This window comes from Taurulus bubalis (genome assembly GCF_910589615.1).
Source record: "Taurulus bubalis genome assembly, chromosome: 7".
Taxonomy (NCBI): domain Eukaryota; kingdom Metazoa; phylum Chordata; class Actinopteri; order Perciformes; family Cottidae; genus Taurulus; species Taurulus bubalis.
The window spans coordinates 4,880,807-4,903,065 of record NC_136595.1 but is presented as its reverse complement, the minus strand read 5'-3'; the positions used below and the strand labels follow the sequence as shown (position 1 = coordinate 4,903,065).

General features: G+C 43.2%; 2 protein-coding genes across 3 annotated transcripts in view; both read left to right on the top strand.

Annotated features, from left to right (window-relative positions):
* Window positions 1–328: 328 nt before the first annotated feature.
* slco2a1 (solute carrier organic anion transporter family, member 2A1) lies at window positions 329–17,498 on the top strand (the record flags this gene model as incomplete). Its single annotated transcript, XM_079220412.1, has 14 exons — window positions 329–388; window positions 5,726–5,863; window positions 6,529–6,691; window positions 7,139–7,351; window positions 8,523–8,621; window positions 8,722–8,861; window positions 9,751–9,823; window positions 9,935–10,099; window positions 10,515–10,719; window positions 12,154–12,301; window positions 13,898–14,061; window positions 14,604–14,668; window positions 16,287–16,407; window positions 16,695–17,498. The coding sequence occupies 14 exons, from the start codon at window positions 329–331 to the stop codon at window positions 16,813–16,815; spliced, it is 1,875 nt and encodes a 624-aa protein (XP_079076538.1). The 3' UTR covers window positions 16,816–17,498.
* A 1,369-nt stretch (window positions 17,499–18,867) lies between these two features.
* rab6ba (RAB6B, member RAS oncogene family a) overlaps window positions 18,868–22,259 on the top strand; it is a gene marked incomplete at its 5' end in the record, with an annotated part of 46,934 nt that continues 43,542 nt past the window's right edge. For both annotated transcript variants that reach the window (XM_079221439.1, XM_079221438.1), the window contains one exon: window positions 18,868–18,937. In XM_079221439.1, coding sequence (XP_079077565.1) covers window positions 18,868–18,937 — 70 coding nt within the window. The remainder of the gene's footprint in view (window positions 18,938–22,259) is intronic.

Genomic DNA, 22,259 nt, shown 5'->3' with positions numbered 1-22,259 from the left:
TTTCTTTATTGTTCGGCTCACGCGCTCTGCAGGTGAGTGTTGCACAGGCTCGTGCGTCCTTGTCTGACTCAGACAATCAGCGCGCGGGGACTGTCTGTTCTCAATTCACAAACTTTCAAAACATTTACGCGTGGAGTCCAATTACATCACCGACAATCATAAAAAAAAAAAAGTCCAGCAAACCGGTGTGTGTGTGTGTGTGTGTGTGTGTGTGTGTGTGTGTGTTTTAGGGGGGAGAGACACAAAGACAACCTCTGACACACAACTCGCGAGGCTGCGAACTATTTGCTTGAGTTCAGTGGAGTGCGCGAGGACAAGAGCTGAACTAATGGACCTACTTTCCTCCAAAGCCATGAAGAAACCCGGGACGTTGCGCTGCAGCATAAAGGTAGGCATCAGTGCGGCTCGTGCAGGAGCGCGCGGTGCTTAATTAGCATGGAATGGTTTAACCCGCAGCACTTGTTCCCTCGTTGTTTACGGCAGCACCTGAGCTACGTGTGATTTGGGCAGATTGCGTAACGTTACGCAGATATGTAATACCGAATAACACACATATTTCACGGACTTTTCTCTCTCTCTCTCTCTCGGAAAACCCGCGCGGAGTGTCTCCTGTGTCGCGTTGAGTCAACACAACTTCACCTTAGATAAACAAGTTCTGTCAAAGGGTTGAGGTACTTTCAAAAAGAAAAATATGTTTTATATATCAATATATATGTAAGTCGTCGGTAATGAACTAACTTGAGTTGCCTTGATGAATCTGATGAAGAAAATAGTCATTTAATGAAGTGAAGAACAATGTGAGAAGATCTTGCTGTCACCCTGAAACCGTTCACAACAATGCACTTGTTATTGTACTACTGTGTTGCATGGTGTTTCACAGACTTATCATAGTGCCAAAAACCATTATGAAAAATAACATGCCTAGGGACCGCAACTAATTCTTTTCACCATTAATTAATCTGTTTATAATTTTACTGATTTTGGTTTGTGAAACGTCATAAATATGTTTTAGAGCCTAACTGTTTTGTCACACAGCTTCTTCAACACACGGTATAATAAGAAGAGAAGAAGCAGCAAATCCCCTTTTTGAGACCCTCAAACCTGAGTGTTTATTCTTGGGGGAGAAAATAAAAATGGCCTATTTGATTAATCAGTAAAGTTGCACATTTATTTTCTGTCAATCGATTAATTCGCTAATTATTGCGCCTCTTAGAAATTACACTAGACTTCAGATGCATTTCTTTTTCTGACAAATGTTGACAGTTTAGTGTCATTAAATTCATCTGTGTCTCAGTTATGACATTTTTATGCGTTCGGCCGCTGTAGCCGGCTGAAAGTGTTATATATTTTCTGCACCTCTGGACAAAGTCTCGCTGACCCCTGGGAGGCAATGTGACCCCAACGACCCACCGTGCGCCAAAACGAACACTCGGCTTCGCTGTATGAGAACGGGAGGGAAACAGCTTGTTGCCCAATGAGTAATAATGGGGCCAAACTGCAGCATAACTCAGCGAGAAATGACATGTCTTCGTCATGTTGTGTGACGTGAATGAAGCGTGACTAACACGCCCGATACTCTGATCGCTGTGGACGAGCACTTGGGCAACTTCTACAGGTGAATACAAATAAAGAAGTTGTTTTTATCTGAATCATTATCACGAGTCAGTTACTGCAAATCTCCTCTTGTTTATCATGGCAAGTGCTGCTTTAAAGCTCAGCACATGCACGCGCACACACACACACACACACACACACACACACACACACACACACACTCACACTCTGTTGAAACCAAGGTGTGCAAATATGGAGAGGGTGGAGGTGAAACAGATCCTGCAGACATCATCGTATCTCTCCAAAATAGAGACTTGGTCGTGAACCTCTGGCCCAGTGTGAATGTAACTAAAGGTGCGCGCTTCATAACGGTATATTTACACAATGGGAGTAGTTCGGATCAAAGCAGAGAAAGCAGCAGGTCATGTGTATATTATTTAAACCAACTCCTGATCACTGTCGCCCTCCTGTCGAGAAAATTCCTAGAAATTATTGTTTTTCCCGAGTTGTCAAATCGCTTTTCCCTCGGGAGACAATGGTTTCACGGGCAGCAATGCTATAGTCGTCCATCTGTCCTTGACACCAGTACATGCTGTACGGCTCTCTATTTGCTAAATTTCATCAGGACATTGAGTTTCTTTTCCTCGTGCTTATCTGCCGTGGGCTACACCTAGTCTGCGCCCGGGTTACACCATCAAACTCTCTTTTAGGATCCCTTTGCCAAGTTTCTGCCCAGAGGCACAAGCTGTTTACATCCTGAGCGGCGGGGAGAGAAACTTTCCTCTCTCTCTCCCGCCTCAGTGCACCTGAGCACGTTTCTCGCGGGCGATGGCTTAGCGTTTTTTGGGGGGGGGAAATACTACTAATTTTTCTTCTGGAGAGTTGGATAAGACTGATGAAAGCAGCTGGCAACCTTACAACCATACAAATAGTGCGTAGCTTAGCAGACATTTAGCTTAGCTTAGCACAAAGACTGGACATAAAGGTAAATCCGCTAGCAATAGCTCTATTTCAACATTACCAAATCCATCTACCATCATCGCTAAAGCACTCTTAGTAACACGTATCTGGTTTGTTTGAACGGTAAAAAAAAAAGTGAAAACAACAGTTTTATCTGCCAGACGACAAGACTCCAGGAAGTCACTGCTTCCAGCCAAGAAATACAGCTGTCTGGCACATAACCACAAATCACTTTGGATCTTCAGGTTTTTCTGCTGATTAAACTGATCTGTAAAATGCTGACTAGCTAGATTTAGAGATGTTTGTTGGCTGGATGTCCTTACAGCCAAGCTAGCGGTTTCCAGCATCTATGCTAAGCTAACCGTGTACTGTCTCTAGCCTTAGACCCGTAGCTAATCTTTTCATGCAAAGAAAAGGACTAAGAGTATTCCCCTTCGTATTTACCGATGGCTTTAAATCAGAGAAAGTTCTCCTTTTGATCAGGAAGCATTGTGCGGCAAAACCTTTTTTATGTTTTTTTCACAATGAACGGAGGCAAATCTGTGGCTTTGGTTTCTTTCAAGTATCCTGGGAGACTTACTCTTAGCTTTTCCTACTTTTTTTCAAATTTTTTGACCAAGTAGGGCAGGCCTTTTTTTAGCCCAAAAAAAGACAAGAGTTTACATCCCCGTCGTAGCTCCAACACGCTCCCCTGTTGTAAAAAAGCGTTTGAAATGGAAGTATGAACTTCCCGCGATTCTTCCCCTCGCAGCGGGGTTGAAGGCCAGGACAATGACTTGCGAACAGACGAAGCGGAGAGCGTTCAAAAGGGATAAATATGTCCATAATCCACGGAGGATTAATCTCCGTCCTGCTTGCGAACATCAAATAGTCTTGTGTAAATAATAAACCCTGCGTCTTCCCAGTGTGACATCATGTTGACTCACTATAGTCTTGTGCCCCAGCTTAATCACCGCTGCACCTTTTTTATTGTCAATATTCTGACTCTTATCCAAGTTTTAACAATATGCAATGTCTCTTCATCAAGAAAAAAATAACATGCTAATTATTTTTTTTTATTAACGATTGGGAGCAAGAAACTAGTTTTTGCACTTTCTCACACTAATGCTGACATTTTAATGCCAAAAGTCAGAAAGCCAGAGGCCTCATTTCGAAAAAAAAACACGCTGTTTCTGCCAAGCGTTATTTGCAATAAAAAAAATTATAAATTCGACATCGTCAAAGGCTCAAGAGGATTTTAAGTTGACCCGAAACTGTGGTTAAAGAAACAGGCGTGAGCCTCGAACCTTTTGTTTGACTCTCAATCACAAACACGAGGCTCTTTGCCTGCCTGGGCAAAGGGGTCCTCTTGATGCAAAATTGAGGATGAACTATTAGTGTGAAAGCGTCTATTGTGTGTGCTAAAAAAACATTAAGCCAAGCTTTAAAAGGAGCATTAACTGTTCTGAGTGTATTCTCCCTCAGCCAAACCTGGCAGACGCCAAACAAACTGAAAGCTTGGATTTATCGCTGTTTTCTTAGCAAACTCCTAATCCCGACACGCATCTTCTCCTCGGCGAAGTCATCGGCGTGTCTGAACGTCTCCTGACGCACAGACGGGCGAGCGGCTCGTCCCGGATGGGCGACATTGATCTTTCCGTGTCTCCTCTCCGGGTGAGAAGAGGGAAGTCGTGCGCTCAATTGGAGACACATATATAGTATCGCTTCAGGCTTCAGTCTTTGGCTGACCAGGATTCCAAGATGTCGTCACTGGAACACACGCTTCATGAATGAATGCCTCGCCATAAGACACCGCAATCGATCACGCCGCGAAAACGTTCATCAAAATGGCTTCTGGATCCAGAGGAGGAAAGTAACTAAGTACTTAATTTGTGTGTGTGTGTGTGTGTGTGACCTCCTGGAGGGTCTGCTGGTTGCCTGGCAAATGCTCCCAAGAAATAGTCCAGTGAATATAGCTTCATATTTAGTGCACACATGAGTGGGATTTCTTTGTAATAAAACCATGTTTTGTTTAGTTTTTTTTCAAACTCACTATAGTAACTCTGTTTCAGATATAACATGACATTTGATTTAGTGAAAGGCTTGAGACTTGGAAAACAATGACTCCCATCTCGCACTTTTTAGTTTATCATTATGCGCACAAAGCATATGTCAAGATTAGTCCATATCAACCAGCTACGGCATTAAAAACCTGCTTACTTACTGATAAATCAATAATAATAATCTGATAATGTATAACAATAATTAACTTTCTGAAAGAGGTCATTCTGCATAATGAGTACTTTCACATGTCATTCCCCGAAAGGCATTATGTTTTCTGGTTGTTCGTCCACATGGTCCATTGTCGTGAATGCGATATCGCAGCAGGGAGTTTCCTGAAGGAGAAATATTTAAGTTCCGCACAAACATCCACCTCGTCGAGGATAAACCGTATGTTGGTGGTCGTAAGTCAAGGTCACGGTGACCTCACGCCCGCCCCGTTCTCGTGAATGAGACTATGGATCAGGAACGCATTTCTTCGCACATTTTTTTGATGTGCTAATTCTGACGAATGCACACGTTTCTCCAGATTTAAAAAACAATGACGGAGGCTTACAACCCTGAAGCAGTGATTCTAGTTTTCACTATTCTTTTGTACTTTTATTTAAGATACATCTTTGACTTGAACGTTTTCTATTACTACACCATCTTATTCAATCCATCTGTGTTTTTGACTAAAATATGTACATTTCAGCTTTCAAAATGGTGTTTCTCGTCTTTAAACGGTGGGGAATGGTTCCTGATGCGTCGGTGCTTGTAAATCGTGTCGTGTTTTTTTGTGAAGCTTCTGTTCTACTTTCCTCACTGCATTTCGCTGCACAGATAATATTGCGTTTCTGATGTTTAAGTATGAACTCCAGTGGTTCGAACTTCCTCTCAGTAATGTTGCTTGCGCTGAAAAAGAAAGTTGTGTTTCAGTCGAATCCTCTGTTACTTCTCTCAGACGCCACATATGGGATGTCGATGCGATTCCTCTGAAGGGGTCTCCGTTTCTTGGAACAATTTAGGCATCTGGGGAGGAACACGTTTTAGGCTTTGACTCTGATCTGCCTCTTTGCAGCTAAGTGTCTCTTGCTGTTGAAAATGGCACAAAAGACACTTGACATTTGTGACGATAACCTGTTTTCGAGACTCAAGCCTGTCTGTCTGCCTGCCTGTCTGTCCGTCCCAGCTGTTTGTCCTGTGCCACGGCCTCCTGCAGCTGTCCCAGCTGCTGTACAGCGCCTGCTTCAAGAGCACAATCAGCACAATCGAGAGACGCTACGGCCTCAGCAGCTACTCCTCGGGAACCATTTCCTCTCTCCACGAGGTAGGAGCCAACAACAACACAACCTCTCGCAGCCTGAGTTCCTGATAGCTTTATTTCAAGGATGCCAACGACAAAGGAGGAATTGGAGAACAAGCAACATATCAAAATCACACTTCCAGAATGCGAGCCAGAAGTACTTTGGCTCTGTTCTATTGCGGATGCGTGGGGTCAAGAAAATGATAACACTCATGCTCGTACATGCTCGTCCTGGAGAGTGCAGGGTTTCATAACTCAAGTGGGATTCAAATGCATCACACAGATACATGTGTTCCAGGTTTGCATGGACCAGGGGTCACTAGTCAATGATTGATTTACCATGTTGACATTTGCTGCCTTTTAAAATTCTTTTGCGGCTCCCATCCTCTCAGGACTTGGCTGCACTTCTGTTCTGTGTGAATGTGATTAACGAGATCTGACTTGATTGCATGCTATTTGCTTAAAATGTGTTTTTTAAACATTTCATTCTATACTGTGCCTGGGAATGTGCGCAGACTGCACTCAATTAGCATTACATTGCAACCCAGGCCACTTCCATCTTTGGTTTTGAGAGTCCCATTGGTCATGTTGTTAATGTGAGACCTGAGAAGACAGGATTGACTTGTAAAGAGAGATGATCCCTATGGCCCCTCTTTGAAGCATGTGTCTCTTTGTTTCCTGTCTCTTAGATCAGCAACAGTGTGCTGATTGTGTTCGTGAGCTACTTCGGAAACCGCGTTCACCGTCCTCGCATCATTGGAATCGGCGGACTGCTGATGGCCGTCAGCGCCTTGATGCTGACCTTACCTCACTTCCTATCCCAGCCCTACGACTACGACTCCGTCCTCCACAGTAAGTACGCCTGCATGTGACGGCTGGTGTGACAGTCCAGAGCCAGGGCGACTCGGGAATGTACAAATATGTCAGTGCAATTTATGAGACTTTGCGAAGGGGGATCGTCGAGAACGCGTCTTCTCAGCGGAGGCTCCAGAGCGCTCAGCGGGAGTACAACTCTTTGGCTCGTTGTACTCGGAAATCCTCCAGCTGAACTTAAAAAAACAGAAGGAAATCCTGAAACTCTATGCACTTGCTGAAAGTTAAGATTAGAGTCGCCTCCAAGGCATTTAATTTGCAAAAGCAATGTCCTTCTTTAAAAGTGACCCCCAGACGGCGTCAGTGAAGGGACAGAGAGGCTTCAGGAAATGAGTTGGACCTCTGCATCCACTAGCTTATCTTTAACTTGTTTTTCTCCTCCTCCTCCTCCTTCCCGCCCGTGCGCGACCACCTGCCGTGATCCAGATCGCCACGACATCTGCAACCTGCAGAGGAACTCGAGCGGCCTGGAGTCCTGCGGCCGCGACGAGACCAGGCGCCTGGCCGACACCAACAACCTGTGGCTGCTCATGGCCAGCGCTCAGCTGCTCTTCGGCGTGGGATCGGTGCCCATCCAGCCGTTTGGGATTTCCTACATTGATGATTATGCTGGGCCTGGCAACTCCCCTCTTTACATAGGTGAATGACCTGTAGTTCAGCGGTAGATCGATTTGTTTGGAGAAAAGAGAACACAACCTGAGGTACATGGTGCCATCGTCCCAAGGGATTCATGCAGAAAAGATTTTCGATACACAGATTTTAAACAAGTGTTTTGTGACTGGGGTTTTAAATGTGTTTTTGAGGTGTTTCATATCTCATTTAGCAAAACTGAAAAGGTTCTCTTTCATTGGTCAAAATAATAGGCATCCTGAATATGAAAATCCTATCACTTTTTTAAATTGGTTTTCTATATGCTATAATATGGGCAGAACAAAAGTAATGATTTTTATACACAAAATAATTTCAGTAGCTTGTGAAGGCAGTTATATAAGACATTATATACACATGTTTTAAATTCAGACATGTTTGGTCCCATCAAATCTTTTGTAAAAATGCCATTTTAAAACAATCAAAGAAACTCTACAATCTACAAATCTCTCTGATTCCTTCCTACATTTCTTTCAGTTTATCTGTCCCTTTCTCTGCTGATCTTCTTTCCACCCGTAGCATCTTTTATTCTCCCGCATGGCTCCAAGAGATGGTAATCTAGATAGTAAATCTACCCTTGTTGCCTGGACAAACAGAAACATTCGTGCCAGTGCCAGAGCTCTGGATGTCATCACTGTCAGACATTGTGTCTGCTGCCGCACAACACACGTTTTAAAGGGAAAAACTTTAAAGTTAGGAGCACATGAGAGTTCGCATCTGATTACTTAAATGTTTAGCAGCTGGAAGCCTGAATTCATCCCAGCTAACGTTGCTTATTTTTTATTTTTACCGAGTTCCAACAAATGTGATTCATAATGTTTTTGTTAAAGTCAATCAGGTTTTTAAATTTAAGATTTAGCGGCTTATCAGGACTTATTTTCATCCTTGTTATCCTCAGTCACAGCGGTGAGGAGTCGTGGTAGAGAGACTAAACCTGATTGGTTCATTGTGAGCAGCCCACTGATTGGTGCTTTGCAGGTGGAACCGAGGAAGAGATTGATTTTGTCACCATTAATGCATAAAAGCCCAGACAAACCGACACAAAACCATGTGAAAGAATAACGGCATGTGACTATTTTGAACAAAAAGTCATCTTATTAATTGTGACACGACTCAACAATCCTTCATAATCTCTGCCTTCCATTGGCTTTCTCGTTCGCAGCCATCCTGTTCGCGGTGTCTGTATTCGGGCCTGCCATCGGCTACCTGCTGGGCTCGGTCATGCTGCGGATCTATGTGGACGTGGACAAAATTGGTTTAGGTAATGATCAACGATCGTGTCTTCAGAAGCACCCCAACGTTTATGTTCCAGTCAGTTCACAGCGAGGGGGGATGAACTCAAGCCTCGCGTTTCCTTGCAGAAGCTGAACTAGAGCTGACCCAGAGCGACCCCCGCTGGGTGGGCGCCTGGTGGATGGGGCTGCTCATCGCCTCCACCTGCCTGCTCCTCACCTCCATCCCCTACTTCTTCTTCCCTCGCAGAATGCCTTCACGGGACAACGTAAGTCTCACAGAGATCTTTCAGAGCAAAACAGCCCTGGTTTAAACATTCATTGGATTGTATCGCTCATGTTTTACTGACACCTACTGGCTGTGTGTCAGCATTGCATTGTACTGCTCTGGTTTTTCTCCATCTTCTCAATACAAACATCAACACATTACGCCACGTTATGATTGACTTATCATGATACCGGACACTTTTCAGTCCCAAGAATTGATTTGTACAATTTGTACAATTTGCAGAAACCATAGAAAAGAAGAAGCCAGATTCTGTCCCCCTCTGAGTGAAGCCACGTTTTGGCTTTCCCAGCTTTTTCCAGGACCTGACCTGGGAAAAAAAATAAATAAGGCTGTTGTTGTAAAGTGTTACCTAAAGGCACGATAACTATGATTTAAAAAATCCTTCTCAATCAGGTGCCAGATCGTTAGCACGCGTCATACGAAGCTACGGAAATAAACACATTTGGAACATGTCACACATTAAAACTAAGGACGTGTATTTCTGTATGAAAGAGCCACAACACATTTTCTCTTTGCGAGACAAGAACTAAAACGATGTTCCATTGTGGTGTTTGACAGCTTCGGGTGATTTTGAATGCTTGAAGACTGTGGAGCTTTTGCACACAGCTGTCAATTCATTTCTAATGTTCCCACGTCACTGAATGCAGCATGAAGAGACAAGGGGGGGTTGGGAGAGGTGGGACAAATAATAAACAAATACACTTTTTGATGAATCAAGCCTTCCAACTAAGAACAGAGCTGATGTGATTTTGCAAGCGTCCCTCTAGATTTCCCGAGGTCTTGTATGTTTAAATTGGTACAACTGTATTCATTACAGAGCAGATATTTGCTTTCACGTGCACAGCTTTACACGGCATGTTGTGTTCCAGGTGATTGGGAGTGAAACGGACATAAGTGATGACTTCAAGAAGACAGATGCCTCCTTACTGGATTTCCTGAAATGTAGGTTTATTGAAATCAGACTGCAAAGGTTCCACCTGTTGGATACGTGTCCAGATAAGAGGGAGAGGGTTTTTACTGAAGTCATTTCCAGTAATCTGTGTGTCTCATCAGTGTTTCCCAGAATGTTTCTGCGCCTCCTGTTGAGCCCTCTCTTCCTGTTGCTGGTCCTGGCCCAGTGCTGCTTCTCCTCGGTGATCGCGGGCCTCGCTACGTTCCTCAACAAGTTTCTGGAGCGGCAGTACAGCGCGACGGCCGCCTACAGCAGCCTGCTGGTCGGTAAGTGCAAACGTAACGATGGGGCTTCGGGAGCAGATCCCATGATGATGGATCACGCTCAGTCGACTGCTTTGTCATCGATGTCGGCCGTTTAATGATCCAAGTCCTGATGTACAGCGTCGTTTGTATTGAACCATTTTTATGAACTCGAAATGAAACGCTCTGTTAAATTCCTTTAATGGACACTGTGGAGTCTCTCAGCCTGCTTGCACTATGGCCCCTTTCCACAGGGGGAAGTAGGTTTCTGCTGTCATCTTTCCCCACACAAAGATGTTATTTGGGTTGTTTCCCCCTTTCTAAAGTGTTGCAATATGACAGACTGCACCTGCCATTTGTGTCACAATGTCAGAAAACGTATAAAACACAACAATTAGCATCTTTCTGTGCCGATCACTGAGCTGTCCGCGGTTCCCAGGTGCTCTGAATCTGCCAGCTGTCGCGGTGGGGATGCTGATAGGCGGGGTCATCATGAAGAAGGCCGGCCTGTCCCTGAAGACCATCCCGCGCTTCTCCGTCGCCATGCTGACCATGTCCACCCTCCTCTTCATCCCTCTCTTCTTCATGGGCTGTCCCACACAGAAAGTCTCCGAGGTCAATCATTACCAGATCGAACAGTATGGGTGAGTGAGAAGGGTGGGGGCGATCTAATGATGTGAAAAGCTTTGTTTCTTAAAGGGGTATTTTAGGTTTTGGGACTTTTCATTGGTGGTCACATACATCCAGTTTAGCTCGTGTAAAAATTGGACTTCCCAAGTCCTTAAATTTCCTATCTGTTTCATTCATCAAATCTGGGAGCATATACACACAGACAGTGACACCTAATGCAGTATAACACATTCCTTTGTTAACGTTTGCGTTCATTAATATGTAAATTGTAGGTTAGCCTGGCTAAGATTTGGGGTAAAATGGGCAAATATTACCTCTCAACATAACTTCCAACTGCACGCCCAACCATGAAAAGGCATCATGCGTGTGTCAGTATTTTTGGAACCTGCATTGTTTACACCGTTTGCCTGCTAGCGGTCCTCCTCTTCCTCTTGCCAGCCTTTCTGTTGGCACGTTGCTGCATAGATTTTTTTTGCTGCATTTCTGCCACTGACTGTAGATCAGAGGAACAGCCTGAAACTGTGACAGGAAAGGGTATTGCATCGGGTGTGTGTGTGTGTGTGTGTGTGTGCGTGTGTGTGTGTGTGTGTGTGTGTGTGTGTGTGTGTGTGTGTGTGTGTGTGTGTGTGATTAAGAATCAGGGGTCCGCTTGTAAAAACACTAATAGTGGTCAAATAATCCTCAGGGCACCTTTTAATGACAAGACGGCGTCTTAAACAAAAATATAATAAATCAGCATCCAAATTAGGGAAAACAATTCCTCCATGAAATGAAAGTGCAGAGACTTAAATGTCCAGTGTTTATCATATGGATCTATTGGCAGAAATGTAATACTATTAAATTCTATACTATTATAGCTTTCATATCATAACTAACTAAGAATGGTCATGGTTTTGTCAGTTTAGAATGAGTCCTTCAGACCACATAGGAAGCTGGTTCTTGTCCTTCATGTTGCACCGCATTGTTTCTACTGTAGCCCGGAAAGGACAAACCAAGCACCGGCTCTAGAGAGGGCCTTTTGCATGTTTACGCTGCATGAAGGCCGCCGTAGTTCTCTGACACGCTTGTGAAATGTTAGTCGGTGGGTGCAAAAGCAGATTGGCCTCTGAGACGAACTGCGTTAGCACGGGTTTCTGCTCACGGTTCCAGTCTTGGAGCGGGAGGACTGAGAGGAGGGGTATTCAGTTGACTACAGTCTGCAGCCTCACTGCTGGAAGTCACCAAATCTTACACACTATCACTTCACTGTGTTTGAGCTAGCATGGTCACTCACTTTCTTTTTTTTTCTTTGTAACTTAATATTTGTGCGTAGATTACATTTAAATTGCAAAAACATCCCATTTGAACCTTTTGTGACTGCAGGATGCTGATAAAGTCACAAAGTACTAGGATGTCAAAAATCCAAATTCAACATGCTAATGAAACATGGGCTGCTCTGCCCTCCACAGGTCTCTTTCCCTCTGCTACTCCAACTGCTCCTGCCCCGCCGGGGCCTTCAACCCGGTGTGTGGCTCTGATGGAGTCGAGTATATTTCTCCTTGCCATGCGGGCTGCACCAACTTCACCAAAGTCCTCAACAACACCCACAGGATTCAGGTCAGTGCCCTCCTATAAGCACCCGCTCATGGTTTAGTCCCAACAGGTATATATTTAACATCAGCATGCAGTGTACTGTTTATGAAATGTATACAATGAGTCATGAAGACATGCTTGTGATGCATCACCACGACTTGACTTCTGGCTGCCTTTTTTAATCTGGGGAATATTTTTGCAACACCAGAATAACAATACAATGAATTACCTCATGCAGACTAATCATGAAATATAGGAATACTAGATAAGCTTTCTGAAAACCTAAAGAATATATCCGCTTGTTTTTACAGCAGTAAAAGTTATGAAAAAGTGTATAATTGTTCTGTGGGAGGAAGGAATATGTTTCAGGCTCCGTACATTAGCCTGTAAGTGGTGTTATTAACCTGAACTGTGTCGGGGCAGAGTGACGTAGGGAAAGCATTCGCTGCATCGAGAGCCTTTTTAAATCTGATTCTCAAAAGGATCACTTTTTTCTTCCATTGATGAATTTTCCGTCTCACCTTGTCATGCTTTTTATCCATATAGATTGTTTTGACGTGAGTTGCCTAGATTTGGAGACATCGGCTGGTCAGATTCTCTCAAATATAGTGTAATTAGATGGCTTGGCTTATGTGTTCAAAGCGCCAAAGATTACCGCGAATAAGAGACATTGTGCCAGAAGTTGAGTGCCATATAGTCCCTTTATATTAGAAGGCAGACAGACTCTTTGGACAATGTCTCCAACACTAGGCAACTCAAAACAGTCTAGATTGTTAAATAACACTACGGATAAGTGACTTTGGCTTCTTTCGGCAGTATTTAGATGTAACACATCTGCCATGAACACACATTTCAATGTCCGATCAGTGCGTATTAGTCCTGGAGTGTATAGGAGGAGTTTTCAGAGCGGCAAAGCTCCAGTATGTAGACGTCGCAGCCTGTGAATAATCTTCCAGTGGGTGGAATGTGTGAAACCGCTAATATATTGTATTAGTCAGTTTGACTCGGCCTGGAAGCCTGCTGTGTAATAAATACTGCAGTACAAACACAGACAGTGACGGCTACAGCAAGTTTAATGAATTAATCCCAGGGAAGTCTCTGAATATTTATTTTGTCTTTCTTGTGGACTCCGATAAGGTCTGAATACGTTTTCATTAGCTATCGCTGTGTTTTGAGTTTAATAAACCGGCCAAAAGGTATATGGTGTAGTTTGAGAGGGGAAAGGTCCATTTTAAATGTAGAAAATAAACGGTGAAGGAGTTTATAGCCATCAGAACATCTGCAAAAATCCAACCTTCTCACAGACATTTTGGGAAATATGGTGTTTTCCTTTATGCGAAGATCAATGCCACTCTCATGATTGTGTGCTGAATATGAAGCTAGAGCCAGGAGGCGCTTAGCTTAGCTTAGCATAATGAGACCAGTCTACCAGCAGGTTTCCAGCTCACCGGCTGCTAACGTGCCGGAGCTTCATATTTGGAATACAGATATTAGGGTGGTGTCAGTCTTCATCTCTCACTCGGCAATAAAGCAAATATATGTATTTCCAAAACCTTGTTTTTAATTTTCTCTGTAAAGAAAACCACAATAATGTTTATTTTGCTTTCTGCCTGGATACAGCTGTACACCAACTGCAGGTGCATATCGGGGAGCGAGCGTAATGCCCGGCCTGCTCCCTGTCCCAACAACTGTCCACACCTTGTCGTCCCCGTCATCCTGGTCATCTCCCTGGCCTCGCTGATCGCCTGCCTCACTCACAACCCCATGTACATGATGGTGCTCAGGTGAGGGAGGACAACAATATGTATTGCAGTGTATTCACGGATACTTTTGTATGTGTTTTTAATGTGTTCAAGGTAAAGTCAAAACGACCAAAATTGCTCTAATGGATGATATAAGCTGCTTGTGATTAATTGTGATTATGACCTTTATATTCTGATCTAGTTGACGCCAAATGCTGCTTCAAGGCGTTGACTTAGTATATTCGTTTTTTGACAAAACGTTTGGTTGATAAAGTCAAAAGAGTTCTTAAAGGAGTACTCTGGGCTCTCCATGTGGGCGAGCTGAGAATGAATGAAAGTCCAGAGACTACGGCACAAGTTGGGAAATTTGATGAGAAGTTAACTTTACAAGATATCATAAAGATGTTCAATCAGATTTATTTCTATAATTTAATTGCAGCTGTCTAAAAAAAGAATACATGGCTGTTTTTGAAATATGAAATATGATTAATCACTTCTGCTGTTATTGTATTCGAAGACTGACTCTGTGCACCAATATGAAACGCAGGTATTAACCTTCTTTTTTCTTTTTCTGTTCATTTCAGATGTGTTCCCTCTGAAGAGAAGTCATTTGCGATAGGAATTCAATTTTTACTCATGAGAATATTAGGTAAGTCAGTGCCATCCTCGTATGAATAACTAGTTATTGTATTAACGATAAGCTTCTGTTTGTCAAACGAAAGCTTATTATAGAGCCTCTGAATCTGAGGAAAAATTATTTGCATGACTACATTGTGCAAAATATGTTAATGATCGATTCAATTATGTAGTATTTTAATTAATTATTATAAATATAATACAATTATAAATATTTATTTCTTTTTATTTTCTTTTTTTTGTAACCGTGTAATACGAGGTAAACCTTTAATAATGTTTTATTAGCTAAAAGGTGACATTCGTGACATGACAATTAAATGTGAACTGAAATAAAAGTGTCAATGGGAAGTCTGCTATTATGAACTTATACTTATTATGATAAGAGTGATGGAATTATATTTTATATGAATGAGTTTAGTTTCCTCACAAAGTATTGGTTAATTTAGCCTATATATTCATTTAAAGTGCTTATTTATTCTAACACATTGCAGACTTGAGGGCTTTGTACAGTCGGGCTGCAACAGAATTAAGAAAGAGCAATTAATTAAACTTCACTTAGAATTCCGTCATCAGAGCAATGTTGGACTGCCCTCTAGTGGCTCTCGCTCCACCACGGGGGTAGACGTGTGTTTACTCTCTGCATACTCTTCTGTTTACTGCATACTCTCCTTTGTGTGTACTACATACTCTCCTTTGTGTGTACTACATACTCTCCTTTGTGTTTACTGCATACTCTCCTTTGTGTTTACTGCATACTCTCCTTTGTGTGTACTACATACTCTCCTTTGTGTGTACTACATACTCTCCTTTGTGTTTACTACATACTCTCCTAGGTGTGTACTACATACTCTCCTTTGTGTTTACTACATACTCTCCTAGGTGTGTACTACATACTCTCCTTTGTGTTTACTACATACTCTCCTAGGTGTGTACTACATACTCTCCTTTGTGTTTACTACATACTCTCCTTTGTGTGTACTGCATACTCTCCTTTGTGTTTACTACATACTCTCCTTTGTGTGTACTACATACTCTCCTTTGTGTGTACTACATACTCTCCTTTGTGTGTACTACATACTCTCCTTTGTGTGTACTGCATACTCTCCTTTGTGTTTACTACATACTCTCCTTTGTGTGTACTACATACTCTCCTTTGTGTGTACTACATACTCTCCTTTGTGTTTACTGCATACTCTCCTTTGTGTGTACTACATACTCTCCTTTGTGTTTACTACATACTCTCCTAGGTGTGTACTACATACTCTCCTTTGTGTGTACTGCATACTCTCCTTTGTGTTTACTACATACTCTCCTAGGTGTGTACTACATACTCTCCTTTGTGTTTACTACATACTCTCCTTTGTGTGTACTACATACTCTCCTTTGTGTTTACTACATACTCTCCTAGGTGTGTACTACATACTCTCCTTTGTGTTTACTACATACTCTCCTTTGTGTGTACTACATACTCTCCTTTGTGTGTACTACATACTCTCCTTTGTGTTTACTACATACTCTCCTAGGTGTGTACTACATACTCTCCTTTGTGTTTACTACATACTCTCCTTTGTGTGTACTACATACTCTCCTTTGTGTTTACTGCATACTCACCTCTGTGTTTACCCTCTCAGCCTGGCTGCCCGCCCCCGCTCTCTTCGGGACGGCCATCGATACGTCGTGCATCTGGTGGAGGCGCGTGTGTAGAAAGAAGTTCAGCTGTGGTTACTACGACAACAACATCTTGAGGAACCGGTTAGAAAACGCACCACTCAGAACGCATCTCGCACAGGCAGTACAGCCACGCCCCTGTTGACCTCACCAACATCACACTTTAACACACACTTTACATTACTGTTATCTGTTTGTCTGAGCACTTAATGTTACACTTAATTTAATATCTATTGCACTGTTGTTGATTGACTCGTCTAATGTCTTATGTTATGAACCTTCAGCCAAGAAAAAATCCTCTTTTCTGTAAACATACCTGGCAAATAAAAGGTTCTGATTCTGATCTGTCTCCGTCTGTCTGACCCCTGCAGGTACTTGGGCTTACAGGTGGGTTACAAGGTCATGGGCATCGCCCTCCTGATGCTGCTGGGGTGGAAGGCCAAGCGGACCCAGGAGTACAGTCTGGAGAAGAGACCCGAGGGCCCGCTCTGAGCCGAGCCCCGAGCCTCTGCGTCTCCTGAAGTTCTGCTGCGTTGGGTAAACATGCCGAAGAACGGTGATGCAGAGCGAAGCTGCGTCAGCGGGAGAAATGCCTCCACTGACCTCAATTTCTGGAGCCCACTTCCCCACCTGGTGCTTCACTGGCTGGAGTCGAGATGCAACGTTTTTGGACGCTTCTGATTGGATTTACTCTGACACACGCCCACGTATTCCACGTTAAGAGAGGACGGCTAAAACAGCCTTCTTGTGTGGTACCTCACAATATATATTTCATGCCTCTGAGACCGTGATGAGGGTTCACAGAACACGTAAATCTCTTTATCTATTACTTGTTCCTATAAGGTAGGAATCTGTTCAGGTTCCTATTTCCAATGGAACATATTCTGTAACTAATTAATATATTAGCTTAATATTTAAGTTTATCTTTTTATAGATGTTTGTCTCGTACACAGAGACATCTGTGATAACTGCAATACTAATTTCATACACAATGATCACATATAACACTTGATTGAATTGCAATGCATGAAATGAATTTTTGGATATCCAGAACACACACTGTTGCTTGTAAATTGAATTGACCTACACACATTATGCTAGCTGCTGGTGTGGTTATGTATTGGTTACAGTGGAGTTCATCAATGTGTAAGCATTACTGGCTAATATACAGTACAATTAATCAAGTCTGCGTGAAGTTCTTTATTCATTTATGTGTCTGTGTCTTGAAGGCTGATAACCAAACCAAAGGTCCAAGTTTTACAACACCGTTGATTTTGTTTTTTTTAATTATTTCCTATTTGCCCCTCTTAAAGGAGATGCTTGGTGTGCTTTTAATATGATATATCAGGGCTGAGTCTGTGGTAATGTGTGTATTGCTATTCAATCGCACCAATAACGCGCCATTAATTGTTGGAATGCTGTTAAGTAAAATAGCTGCCAAGGAGCGTCCTTTGTCTTTTATAGGGGGCCCTGTGTCAAAATATATAGTTTTGAGACTTTAGTTTAGATTGTGCTCACTTGGTGCATATTCCTGAATAAAGTCACGTTTAATCAATTGAAGCACACAAATATAAGTAATTATTAATAGATAAATAAGTAGTATTTTAGCATTTGGGTGCTGATTAGTCAGTGTAACAGAACTAAAACCTACCTTGAAACTGAACTAAAAGACTTGGACCTAAATATATTCACTGATTTAGTGCCTAATAATCTCTACATGATTCATTTAAATGTAATAGATGCTTTATATTTTATTATGGCAAAGCTCTTGATGGACTTGCATAGAGGAGTATTAAAAATAACTAGTGACTATGTATACATGCAGGCACATAATGTATGTCTGCATATAGCAAATCAAATATAAACTACAATGTAAGTGACTAAATATCTGGACACTAACAACATGAGTCTGAGAAAAATAATCATGATGATGTCGGGTTTATCACAGATGAAAACTATAGATGTTGAGTTTTAAATGGGTTCATTGAGCAGTGAGCATGGTATTTGAGAGATCTTATCAAGTTCATTATGGAAACTGAATCCAGTGTTTTAATGAATGGTAATCATCGATATTGGCAATTATTGTTCACACACCTTTCTTTACGAGTTCACAAACTGTATGGGAGTACAATACAAAATCCCCGGTATACCCTTGAAGTGTAAAATATTAGCGTGATTGGCAAAAGTATAAATCATCGTTTGTATAGTTATGTTGAACCAGGTGAAGAAGTTCTTCCACGTGGATGAAACCGAGGCCTCATGTCCGCCTCTCCCTCTCCTCCGACTCGCATGACGTCATTCTATATATCGCAGCTGTCTTTCCACGGAAACGAGAGGCTGCGCATGCGCAGAAGCCTTCGGGTGAAGAGGAGGAAACAAACCCTCACGGACCGGTGCAGCAGCAGCAGTGTGTTTCCATCACGAGCAGAGAGCTGAACTTAACGCAACACCGCCGCCTTCTCCACCAACCGACGCCGCACGCGAGAGGGAACGCACGGGTCCACGCAGGCTGTCCTCCCTCTCCTCTTCCTCCTCCTCCTCAAAATGTCTGTTGGCAGTGACTTTGGAAACCCTCTAAGAAAATTCAAACTCGTTTTTCTCGGGGAGCAAAGTGGTAAGACGTGTTTTAAATCCTCCCGAGAAGTTCACGTGAACCCGTTGCACCTGCTGGCCACCAGCCAGCGAGACGTGACGTTACCGGCGGGCACGCGACTCTCTTTGAGTTGTAGGGCTGAAACTGAAGCATTACAAAAACGAATATGTCTTCACTGGTGAAGTGTGTGTGTGCTCTCAGTTTGAGAGAGAGAGAGAGGGCGGGGACGGCAGTGCGTCGTTTTAATCAAATTACCTGTAAGGCTTCACACAATAGACAGGAGCGCGCGCGTGAGAATTGTAGCCCGCAGTTAAGTTTAGCAGTGACGTCACAGAGGCTCTAATGAAGCTGTAATGTCTAGGTTCCCTTGTGAGGCGTTCAGGGTGTCTGTTAGTTTGAAAACACCCCAGACTAGCGGTTTGAAACGGGTGCTGCTCGGTAAACGAGGCTCGCGCAGCCCCGGGGCTCGATGCCGCGCGCGGTCCAAGTTGGTGAATCCCCCCGCGCGCCGAGACACACCCAGGCTCAGCGAGGACGAGATGCAGGCTCCTTCTCCTGGAGTTGCTCCAGTCCGCCTGTGAGGCCGAAGTTTGTGTTCGTGCGTGATGATGAATTGTTCTCCTGGTTATTGTTTTAGCATGATGTCTCTGCGTGACGCACAATTTAATGAAGACGTTATCGAGACTCGCCTCTGGATCCCGAGCTCTGCTCACCCACACCCCTCACACGTCCCTTTTTCTTTTTCTCTTTTTACTTATGTTTCAACGTGGCAAACAACTAACTTTCTCACGAGATGACACAGAGCCGACTGAGACGTGGTTTTAATCTTTAGGTTTGTCATTTACTATCTGTAACTCAGCAGAAGCATTAGTCATGGTTCAGCCCTATTGATCCTCCAGTATATTGGGGCTCATGCATCACAGTGTTGTTCCTTCTACAACAAAGCACGCCCGTTATCAAAGTAATAATGGATTTATGTTGTCTAATTACTGAGTTATCACTGTACACTGAGATGCCTTAACAATCTGCTGAATCTGCTGTTGAAACAATTAGTCGATTAATCCATACGTTGAACAACAAGGATTTCTCAATGTTCTGTATGATTGCAAATGGAATATGTTTTGTTTTGGACTGTGGCTTCAGGCAAAACTAGTTATTTGAAGGCATGAAATTGGGCCCTGGGCAGACATGATGGTCTTTTTTTTATGACATTTTGTAGATTTAAACAATAATCAGTGAATAAAAGTTAGTCTTACTTTCATCTTTAAATGAAAGGGAATCAGACAGAGTATGCAAACATCGTCTGTTGGCTGCCTGGACTCTTGGGCAGCTTTACAATATGCAGTGCCAAGCAATAGCCGAGGGGGATCTGGCTGCACACGAATACGTTAGGGAGTTCACTGTGTTCAGACCACAGGGCTGAAGGTTCTGACATTGTAAGGACCAAACTGTGGAGACAGAGGGATGAAGAGACATCATTTTATTCTTTATTGAAAGGGTTACTGAAAAGGATTCATAGGTCTTCATTGCTGCGTCAATATTTTTAAGAGCATGTATTATGTAAGGCTTCAAATGCCAATATTTATCGTCTTTGTTGTCATTTAAATACTGAATGAGCAACTGGTGGTGATGTGAAAGCAGAGGCGTCTGTTTTTTTGGGTTAGACAAAGGGTTTCTATGTTTTTTTTAGGTTTGCTGCAGCTCCCTTTCTTTTGCTTCTCTCGGTGTTAGTGTTCCACTTGTTCATCAGTTCTACACTGTGTGTATAATGAGCAGAGCATTACAGGATGTATTATAATATCTGTAATAAGTACAGACGTGTGACTTATACGGACATAAATAGGTTGTAACTGAAAGTAGGCCTGAATTATCAATGAGGAACATTTCCCATCATGAATGTGGGCAGCGAAGTAATTACATTACACAATGTAATGGTGCAACTCCTTTAGTTGTCACTTACAATCTGGTCTTAAAAGCAAATCCCTCTGTGTGGTGTTTTTTTCTTTCATTGACAAAAGAGCGTTTGTTGAGTGTCACACATCACAGAATCAGTGTTTCCCATAATTACTGCTGACGTCACCACTGCATGGTAGTTATGGTAGCCGGGGGTAAAGTTTTATTAGCGATGTTAAAAACCTTTTGGCTTGATTATAATCCTGGAGCTTTGGCTTTAAGAGAGTGAGATGTAAGATGCAGTGGTTGGCCTCATTCTGTAGCGTCTTTGGTCAAATGGCTTGAACCTGTAAGCCACTGGAGACCCTGCAGGTCTGCATGAGGGGTCCCAGCCAGTCGAGGAGGAGAGAAGTCCGGGGACTTTATTTGTCAACCGGTGCTCATCCAGACGGCGGCGTGTGATTGGGTTGTCTCCGGTGTCTCTCTGACATGTCTGCTATAATTGCAGCTGGTGCCCAGGCGGGCGTGAATTCTGTCACTATTATTTATTAATGTACACGGCTGGACTCAAGTATGTCAAGAACGGGGCCACAGAGGTTGGAAAAGACCACTTGTTCTTTCTTGGTTGATTGCTAATGTGTACAGCAAAGACCCACAGTGGTGGAAGTGTGTGTGAAAAAAAAAAAAAATAGGGAAAGATGGCAATACTGTTCTGTTTAAAAAAGAATCCGCTAACGTCAGAAAGGTGGGTGGAAGCAGGCAGAATGTTAAATGAGCTGTCAGGAAGTCTCCTCGCCTGCATACTTCTTTGGGTGTTTTCTACAGCGCCTGTACAAAGAAGGCTGGATAAAGATTTTTCCTTGACAAAGCTGAAGGCTTAAAGCAGGCCAATCAGCTGAGTCTGGTGTGCCCACGCTCCTGGTGGAAACGGCATTTTGCAAGTTGCAATGAGCCAGGTCACTGTTGGAACACCTCAGGTTACGGCTCTGCATTTATTGGGTCAAAGATGTTTAACCGTGGGCCCGAGCAATACTGCGTGGTGCTTTTTGTAAAAGCTAATTGCTTGGAGGTAATGCCCTGCTGCATGCTTGATCTGACCTCAGACAAGCAGATGGGAATACATTTGGTAGAAGCATCCGCATGGCTGCCGACAGAGTTTGCTCACTGAATCAAAATGCCATCTCCCCCATCTTTCACCGCACAGTTCGCATCGCGCCAACCAGAGCTGGCTTCAGAAATACTGCTGAGTAACCGGGCCGATGTGCTTCAGAGTGAAGGTCTGGTTGGTTGTCGAATGCCTCGATCGCCGCGTCTCGAGGGAACGGCTCTCTCAGCAAATGACACTTGAGTTTTTGGGCTTGCCCTGGCACGGAGCAGCCGTGCAGCATTTCCTCACCGAGGCTGTGAAACCGCAGCTGCAGATGCAGATGCCACGTATGAACCCACACAT